Source organism: Crassostrea angulata, chromosome 7 (genome assembly GCF_025612915.1).
Source record: "Crassostrea angulata isolate pt1a10 chromosome 7, ASM2561291v2, whole genome shotgun sequence".
In the NCBI taxonomy this organism is placed as follows: domain Eukaryota; kingdom Metazoa; phylum Mollusca; class Bivalvia; order Ostreida; family Ostreidae; genus Magallana; species Magallana angulata.
This window is the reverse complement of record NC_069117.1, coordinates 2,361,164-2,371,059: the sequence shown is the minus strand read 5'-3', so window position 1 is coordinate 2,371,059 and position 9,896 is coordinate 2,361,164. Positions and strand designations below refer to the sequence as shown.

The following is a 9,896-nucleotide window of genomic DNA, read 5'->3' as shown; positions in this document are numbered from 1 at the left end:
GAGAGAGAGAGAGAGAGAGAGAGAGAGAGAGAGAGAGAGATTGCTTTAGAAACCCAGAGAGAGAGAGAGAGAGAGAGAGAGAGAGAGAGAGAGAGAGAGAGAGAGAGAGAGAGAGATTGCTTTAGAAACCCAGAGATTTGCATCGTGATAGCTTTAGAAGAAAGCCAATAGTTGTTTTCGTTTTAACTGCGTTGATTACATTCTTATTTAGTTTCAAATACCCCCCCCCCCCCCCTTTTCAAACACTGCAATACAAAAAAAAACCCTCGATATTGTTTATATTTTGTTATTAATTTATCGATCGCACAATTGACACCTAATTCATCACTTGATAAGCAAGTTTAGCCCACAACAAAATGTAAATGAGATCTCAATAATGACCGTGATGAATGGTGCACTCTTCATAACCCTAAACGTCGACTCATACAAACATGTCTGTGTCTGTTCATTTGTATAACCTGCTTTATGTTAATGAAACACAATATCAAAAATTGCGGGAAAAGTAATCAGGTGTAGTTTCTTATCATGCGAACCAAAAATGCAAAGCAGGCCGCGAACAAAAGAAAAACAGTCTATTTCAGTAGAGTGTTTGTTTTTGTAGATTGAGTCAGTGATGCACAGACATCGGTTCTAGCAACGTTTATAACACAGCGCTGTATCATTGGAGTGCGGCGTACATCTTAAAATTACGGCGATAACAGAGCAGTTGGGAGTTTCCAAAGCAGGTTTAATAACAGTGTGTAGACTTCTTTTCAACAAGTGGATCGATCCTGTGTTTGTTTGCCCCACCTTGTTACCTTGAAAGCCGAAGGAAATTAAAGGTGTTTCGGTTATAAACCTGTCCACCTTCCTTTTGGAGTTTAATAACCATGACTTCAATAAGAGAAGGAAGGGCTGAATCCAAGGCAGGAAGATTCGACAGGAAGAGGAAACAGCAGCGGATAAAGCGCTACCGGTCGGACGGGTTCGTGGTGGGTCTGGACCTGAACAACTCCGAGGATGAACTGGACGCTCCAGACGGAAGTTCCGACGCCGTCAACTTCCTGTCTTGGCTCCGGAACCCCAGCCTCCAGAACCTGGTCAAGCTCCGGAAGAGCATCAAGCACAATGACAGCGACTGGATGATGGAGTTCCTGGAGTATGATGGTCTGGGACTGCTGTTCCAGTGCCTGAAGAACCTCAGTTCCCGGGAAAGTTTCCATCTGTCGGAGATGGTGCTGAGGTTGGAGTGTATCATGTGTATCCGGGAAGTGGTCAACTCCCAGACCGGCCTGGACTGTCTGCTGAAGACAAAGGGACGCAAGGACAACATATTCGGCAGGAGGTTTGCCTCGGGTACTACTTACGATTACTTACCTTTACTTATATTGCCTAAAGTTAGATTTATATTTATAAATGTGTGAGGTGGTTGTGAGACTGTATAGATACAAAGAGAAGCTAGAACAGACAGTTGAAGATATGTGCCTTTAGTGCGGTAACCCGCGCATACGCGCATTCCAATCCACAATCACTTGCTTTCAGGGCCCTTAAACATTTTCAATAAGCTACCTAGTTAACGTAGATTTAATCACCTCCGAGATATTCAAAAGGGCAATTCTTGCTGATAAGACACCATCCTTAGTTTAATGAATTCTACGTATACATGTACCCCCCTCTCTCTCTCTCTCTCTCTCTCTCTCTCTCTCTCTCTCTCTCTCTCTCTCTCTCTCTCTTACACTGGAACTCCTCTCTCTCTCTCTCTCACTGGAACTCGCCTCTCTCTCTCTCTCTCTCCCTCTCTCTCTCTCTCGTACACTGGAACTCGCCAGTATTTAAATTGTGCCCACGCGTACACATTGTTACATAAGTAATTAAGGTATCTCCAGTCATGCAGAGTAGTGTATGCAAAAAACAAAGAATCCACGCTTCTTTCATCTGTCTCTCCACTTACACAAGACAAGACATCACACGTCTGTCTAGATTAAGCGGTACACACACCCTACCTCATAATATTACTCTCAAACGTTATGCGTAAATGCATAAATAAACATTATACATAAATTGTGATGAATATTACCGTAACACCGTAAACATTGGCATTCAATCTTTGAGTCATGCAGATATAATGCTTTTAATGATTAATGTGACTTCTAACTGCACAAAATCCGCTTCTAGAGACAGATCGCAGGAACTAAATAAGATAACATTTGTTTAACCACTTCTATCTTCAGACTTCGTGAAGAACTCAATATATTGTATTGACGACGATACGATGTTGGTCATCATCATCATCATTAAAATTAATGCTCGTCATACCAAAATCAAAAAAGCATTTTGCTCTATATAGAGATATTATTGTAATACAAGAAATATGAACAGTATAAGAAGTCAATTTCATTGAAATTATATTCAACAACCGTTTTTCGCAGCCCTGATTAAAATCACAGATAATCGCTCTGTTTATCCATTTATTTATACAAAACCTGACTGTATAAATCCTTAAAGGCTTGTTTAACATTGCTAATGAATAAAAAGTAACACTGATATGGCTGCAAGTCACATGAGTCGCCTTAAAAGTGCACGTGAAGTCACGTGTAGACATTTACATGCAGACGAGAAGTCATTCAGTGACTGAATAACGCTTAATTTTGAGCGATTTGATTTTTATGGTCGTTTCCAGCACTGCATGATTCCATCATTACGGTTTACATGCAAATATTTGATAGACTATAATAGAGAGAGAGAGAGAGAGAGAGAGAGAGAGAGAGAGAGAGAGAGAGCGAGAGCTAGCTGTATGTATCTAACCTATGTATATGTATGTACACGCACCTGCCAAGTGTTAAGCAGGCAATTTACCGGCCATTAAATCATTCATCGACATGGAAAGAGGTTCAAGTCATTAACAGGTCATCAAAACAAAAACAAGTTTATGTGAATTTTAAGACCCATTCCTATCTGTTAGTAAAAATGTTAGACTTGAATGAGCTGAGTATTCTCGTAGCTTAATGTCTATTTTGTGTTCGCAGCTATTTTCCATTTAACATTAGAAAGTAACAGTGAAAACACTCTTTTACTAATTTGGCTGTCATAATAAAAAAAAACCTGAATCCTAACTTAAACTGATGATGAACATGGAACCCCCTTCTCCCAAACAAAATAAAACAAAAACCAGGCAAAAGCACACATTCCCCTATTCTCTTTTGAGAAGTGGACAGGCATAGCCTACATCCATGGATGTAGGCTAATGCCTGTCCACTTCTCAAAAGAGAATAACATTCCCCATTTTTTAATTAATATTGTGTGTTTTCAAAATTGTTGACTGATCGGTGTCATTGACCAGGCAGATTCGGTGACGTCCGGATTAATTTCTAAAAATTGCAGACCGATGTTTTGATCGTCTCTAGGAATCAAACAACAACAAAATATCTCAAAATTTCCGACTGCAAAAGAAAAAATAACCTGACAGTTCTATAAAATCTCCTACTTTTCATCTATTTTTAACGTCAGTGAAACTTTGATGGCGAATATTCAACTATTTCTTGTTTTGACTCTGTACAGCTCTGGAGAACAAGAACCTGATGGTGAAGATGCAGATATTTGAGCTGCTGTCTGCCCTGTGTGTCTACTCTAGGGAGGGATTCTACCTCACCCTGGACGCCCTGGAGACATACCGCGTACGTATAAACAGAGGGACCACACCCACTTACGGCACATTGTCACAGGGGAGATAAATATAAATCGCCGTTTGTCAAAAACATACAGCTAGTAAACCTGTTATTGCATAAACTTTTACACAAGGAGAACTTTACAACAGCAGTAATAAATTAATTAAAAAAAGCGACGGTCTAACGGTTGTTGAAGATTTATTAAAGATTTTTTTTATCAGCCAGTAAAGCATATCAAAGAGGGGTGACTGAGAATTATAATTTCAACAAATTACATTTAACCAAAAGAAAAACAAGAAACAAACCAAAATACAAACCAAACAATGTACTGTTATGTTTTGTTTTCAATTCATGTTAAGACCTATTGCATTTGCTTAGTTAATTTTTTCTCGGCCATTTCCTTATCTTTTCTTTATCGTCGTTATTTAACGGTTCTTTGTTAGACATGGCGGAAGTTGCCCTACCGCTTCAGCCTGCTGGTCAACGAGCTACGGTCCGCCAACCTGGTGACGTACCGCACCACCCTGATGGCGCTGGTTAATGCCGTGGTGGTGGCCAACGAGGGCCTCCAGGAGAGGGTTAGGATCAGGAACGACTTCGTATGTACGTCATCAACCCATGCAACCAAGGTCCATTCTGGAAGTCCTCAATATTTAGTTTACATGTGTTCTGTTTTATACTTGTGGTATAATGGCAGGCATAGATGATAACAATTATCATCAATTTATTACGAATAAGTAAAGCAAAGAGGAAATATTTAGATTTTCAACATAATTAATGAACATTGATTAAAAAAAGGGGGGTGGCTTCAACACAGAGACTTAAGCAAGTCTAAGATAATTCAGTAATGAAACTAAAACATTTAATCCTAAACAATAAATGTGACGTTCCTTTTCGGTTTCGTTTTCACAATTGAGTTTTTTAAATCGTAAGTGTTTATATGTGTTTTGATTGAAGACATCGGCATACTGGACACGATCTCGACCCTGCGGGAGGAGGGGGACCCCGACCTGAACTTACAATGTGACATCTTTGAGGAGGAGCTGACAGCCGACTCCGAGGCCATGGAGGAACAGAGGAAGGCGGCCAGTGTGGATATAAGCGACCCCGAGGCTCTGTTCAAGGCCATCCTCTCACGGGTGTGTATATATTGACATCTGCTATGATGATGATGATATCGATGATGATGATGATGATGATGATGATGATGATGATGATTACTTAATCAAGTACTATAGAATCTATTTTTCCTCGAGATTGAAGAGCGACCTCTGTTTGCGAATATTAATGGCAAGCGAATACAAAACGAACTTCTAGATACAATAAATTACTTACTCACAGAAATCATTCTTTGCAAAATATGGTCGGAATGATGATCCCTGATGACAGTTATGATAATCTGCTACTGACGATGATGGTTCTAATGATAATGATCAGTTGATAGAAATCATTTCAATGATTCTGACAATAAATGATTTACTGATACTGTTTTTGATCTTTCTCCTGTAGGTTGACAATTCACCATTGTGTTCATCCTTTCTCAGTGTTCTGTACAACATTTTCCTGATAGACACAAGTCAGGCTCGTAGGTCTGTTGTATTTTTCTTCGTTTAATTGGACTCAGTCTTTCAAAGTAGCTAGACATGTATTATAACAAAGCTTTCTGTCTTTTGAAGTGAACAGATCTGGAATTCAATAGAGAGACTCGTACAGCAGGTGACACAGACAGACACACAGGGAACTAGATCCACCGTCCGTAGAGAGTCCTCCCTCCATCTAACGTCTACAATACACATAGAGAGCAAGGAACACAAAGGCACTCAGACAGAGTGGGACACAACAACAGCTCCCCACCACGGGGGTCTGCTCCGTGGCAAGAGTTTATCTACAGAGTCCAAACACACGATATCAGACAGACTGACACAAGCAACCGCCCAATACAGGACTAGTGGCACATCGTCTGTGAACTCACTGGAATCAGGCGCTATCATCACGGCACCACCGCCCCCTCCCCCACCCCCGCCGGCTCCAGGCGCACCTGCTCCACCTCCGCCACCCCCTCCTCCCCAAGGGGTAGGTGGGCCTCCCCCACCTCCGCCCCCTCCTCCCGGCCCCGGAGGGATCCATCCGCCACCTGCTCCTCCTTGCCCAGGTGGAGTACCACCACCCCCGCCACCCCCTGGGGGCATGCCTTTACCACCTGGGGCGCCCCAGGCGCCTGGAGTGGCAGCAAAAGCAGCAGAGCCTCTCCCACCCCCGATCAGTACCCCAGAGCCACACTGTAAACTCAGACATATCACGTGGAATAAGATACCCAATGTTGCATTCCACAGTAAGTCGGTTTCCATTTTCAAGTTGAATCCTCTTCCATGTCACCTATTCATAAGTAATCCTGTGTAACTCCTTTATATTTTGTTTGTAGAGGAGAGTGTCTGGGGAGACGTGCTCAAAATGACGGACAAAATAAAGGTAGACTACTCTGAGCTGGAGCGGCTTTTCGCCGACAAAGAACGCGTTGCTGTGAGGCAGGAGTTACAAGTAGACCAGAAGAAGACTCTGATGAAGAGGCTGTCCTCCTCCAACGAGGCACGTAAACGATTCAACGTTGTTTAGTCACAGATACTAGTTAATCAGGCTTTACAAATTATGCTTAGACATCTCATACGGAAGTTTGTCTTTTTTGTGCAGGTAACGCTGTTGGATCCAAAGAAAAGCATGAATGTGAACATCTTCCTGAAACAGTTCCGGAAGTCTATAGAGGTGATCATTGACCTGCTGAGGGCGGGGGACCCGCGGGCATTCGGTGTGGAGAAACTGAAAGGACTGTCCAAGGTTCTCCCACAGACAGACGAGGTGGGTCTTGCAGGCGATTCATTGCCATCACCCAGTATGGCCGTGGTTCACCCGATTCTCTGTAATCATTCAATGGGTCCGATGAATGTTTTAACTTTGTTATAGTTTCTTTCAGAAGAAGAGTTCAATAAAAAAATATAGAAAAAAATTAAGATTTTAAGATAAAATAAATGGATTTTGAGGTAATTTATGGTTAAAGAAATCATATCTGAAATATTAAGGTAGATCTGATGGGTAAATTGTTGACCATCCGGCCTCCTTAAGTTTCATGTATTGGAGAAGGAAACTGTTATTTACGAGTTTTCTCCATTGTTTGGCAGATCGAACTCATTCAGCACTATGACGGGAGTATAGGAAAACTGGGAGAGGCCGAGAAGTTCTACCACTACCTGATTCAGCTCCCAAACTTCCAGTTCCGGATCGAGGCCATGATCCTTAAGGGGGACTTCAATGCCCAGCTGGGCGCCATCAGACCGAACTTCCAAGTTCTACACACGCTGTGTCGGCGACTGTTTGACAACCATTCCCTCAAGACGTTCCTCCGATACGTCCTTCACACCGGGAACTTTCTGAACAAGGTGAATATTTCATCAACTCTAAATTACTTACATTTCTCAAAGGTAAGTATGATTTTGGTGATGTAAGAGTCCAAAACACTCACAGATAGTATTTTATTTAGTTAGGGACTTTTGTTTGACGAAATGGGATGAAGAGATTTAGATCGTATTTAACTTGATAATTATTTTTGAGATAAAAACCATCAAAGAAAATAAACTGGAAACTTCTAATTTAGAAGTAAAAACCGTTTGAAATATTAAGGTTAGTATATTTAAAAACCTCAATGCGGTTTAAATGTACTGTTACAGTAGTAGTATCTGGTCTTTTTTTATTTTTTGGTCGAACTTTTGATAGGAGTTCTTACGATAGACATACATGTATTCGTGTATTTTTTTACTTAACAAAATTACAATCATACTGGTTCGTTAAAATATATAAACATTCAATGATCAACATTTATCTTGAATTTATTTGAGTTTTAATGTTTCTCCAGGGCAGTGGTTCCGGTAACGCGCTCGGGATCCGGATCAGTTCTCTGGAGAAGTTGATGAACACTAAGTCCACGACCTCCAAACGGACCCTGCTCCACTACTTGGTGGAGACGGCGGAGGACAAGGATCCGGATGCTCTGGCCTTTGTGGACACGCTGCTGGAACCTCTTCAGAAGGCCTCAAGGTAATCGTCCATTGGCTGGTTCTCAGTTAATTCTGTAATGGGATCGGTTTTATTTTATATATTGCATTTACATCTTTGATTTAAAAATGTCTTCTACAAAATTCATAGGTGCACTTTTTTTTAACTAAATAAATAATTTTATGTAATAAAGGTTTACAATGGAGGGTATTACAGTGGAGTTTAATCAGCTGAGGAAGCTTGTACATCGACTGAAGCGTCAGTGTGATCACGTGGAGGATGACGTGAAGTCTCAGTTTACAGAGTTTCTGGAGGTAGGGGGCGCTGCTACGATATAGGAAATACTTTACACCAGGACAAATGTTTATTAATTATTCAAATTAGTCATACATATACATGAAATGAACTCAAATTTGAAATTGGTTCCACTGCTGACTATGATTTTGATTTTCAGGAAGCCGACGCGGACCTGGAGGAAACCCAGGATGTGATAGAGCGGATACGGAAGCAGGCCACTCGCCTGGCGCAACACTTCTGTGAGAACGAAAAAACATTCAACCTGGACGAATTTCTGTCCACGTTCAGGCAATTTTGTGAAAAAGTCAAAGCCTGTCAACAGGTTTGTTTACGAGTAACATTACTCTATTTATATTTAGGCAGGTAATTTCTTAATTTTGATGATTTAGGCCAGACTCCTTAACATTAAACTTGATTTTTTAAGGTGAAGGTGGGACCTTGATAATAAGATAAATAAATAATAAATACAAAGCAAATTATTTTTTCAGGAGTTAGAAACTCAACGTCAGAAGGAAGAAACAGAGGAAAAAAGACGCAAAGCGCAAGAGGACAAAGTAGACCGTAGAAAAGGTTTCGTTATTATATCAATGATTTTTATCTTTCCTATCTAGACATAATGTTTGTAATTTTTGCTTAGTAATACGTGTTGAGGCTCTGTATGAGTTTGGCCTTGTTATATTGCAGTTTGTTTTAATCCCTCCACAAAAACTGAGGACAGAAAGATAGTGGACAACATTGTTGACGAGATCCGCCGGGGGAAGGTGCTGAGGAGGCTGTCCCTCCGGAAAAAGAACAATGTGACGGGAGGGGTGGGCAACGGCTGTTAGAGAGAGAGAGAGAGAGAGAGAGAGAGAGAGAGAGAGAGAGAGAGAGACAGACAGACAGACAGACAGACAGACAGACAGACTACTTTAATTATGCTAATGTTATTCTTTTTGTGTCAGTTGGTTAATTTGAAATAAATTTATCCTAAGAACATCAAGGCTTGAAAATTTGTTTTGTTTAGTAGCTTAATAACAGTGAAAGCAGACTTTGGCCACTTTCGCCGTCATTTAGTTCATATCTTATAACCATTGTTCTGTATCTGTATTAAGATTTAATTTTATAAACTTGCGGTTGTTATGGAGACGTATGTAATGCATTCGGGGTGGATGTTATTCGCGAGCGGAAATTCCCGACAAGTTGCAATTGAAGTAAAGTAATTGCGTGGACCCTGAGGTCCACGCAGAAAATATATAAGCGAGGTTAAACCGGATGCTATGGGGAAAATTCAGCCTGCGCATGAGCTAGCCTGGTTCCTGTGCGTAATGGGTAGCTCAGGGAACCAGGCTAGCACACGTTTATCTGAATTGGGATCGGGATTCCGTACCATATGCACACATAAGTTCAAAGGCGCTGTAAAGTTGTCGGTAAACAGTACAGAAACAAAGTATTCCTTTTAAAGAAATGAATGGCATGTGATATGAACTATCAATATTATGAAATAAGTTAATGTTATGCCGAAACTACAACATGCATCAAATAGCATAATTTGCAATGTTTTGTTTTCCGAATACACATGTAACTTAACTTTACTTTTATAGTAGGCGAAACTAGGGTACTTCCCGATTAATTTTTTTTTAAGCATTTAAGTATGATTGAATATTTATGTCACTGTATAAAAGTTAAAATCTCAAGAAAAATGCATCAAAATATGAAATTTTTAATTTACACAAAGCTGTCACTGCATAGTTTACAAAGTAGTGCGAATCGTAATGTGTGCGCAAATAGTAGAATTCACCGAATGCCTGTTACTATACATGCAAACTTCATTCATAGATAGATCCTAATTATTTTTAGAATTATGAACACTTTAAATTCTGAGATAAAAAGTCAGGGCTATACATACATGTATACGTAATACAACGTACA

At 40.5% G+C, this 9,896-nt stretch overlaps 1 protein-coding gene across 1 annotated transcript; it reads left to right on the top strand.

Annotated features, from left to right (window-relative positions):
• Window positions 1-496: 496 nt before the first annotated feature.
• On the top strand, window positions 497-8,963 carry LOC128157177 (inverted formin-2-like). The gene is made up of 14 exons (XM_052819607.1): window positions 497-1,335; window positions 3,538-3,653; window positions 4,088-4,247; window positions 4,602-4,783; window positions 5,154-5,233; window positions 5,321-5,976; window positions 6,067-6,230; window positions 6,333-6,497; window positions 6,818-7,075; window positions 7,549-7,730; window positions 7,882-8,002; window positions 8,143-8,307; window positions 8,474-8,555; window positions 8,670-8,963. Exons 1-14 carry the CDS (start codon window positions 870-872, stop codon window positions 8,810-8,812), a joined length of 2,940 nt encoding a protein of 979 aa, XP_052675567.1. The 5' UTR covers window positions 497-869; the 3' UTR covers window positions 8,813-8,963.
• The last annotated feature ends 933 nt before the right edge of the window (window positions 8,964-9,896 follow it).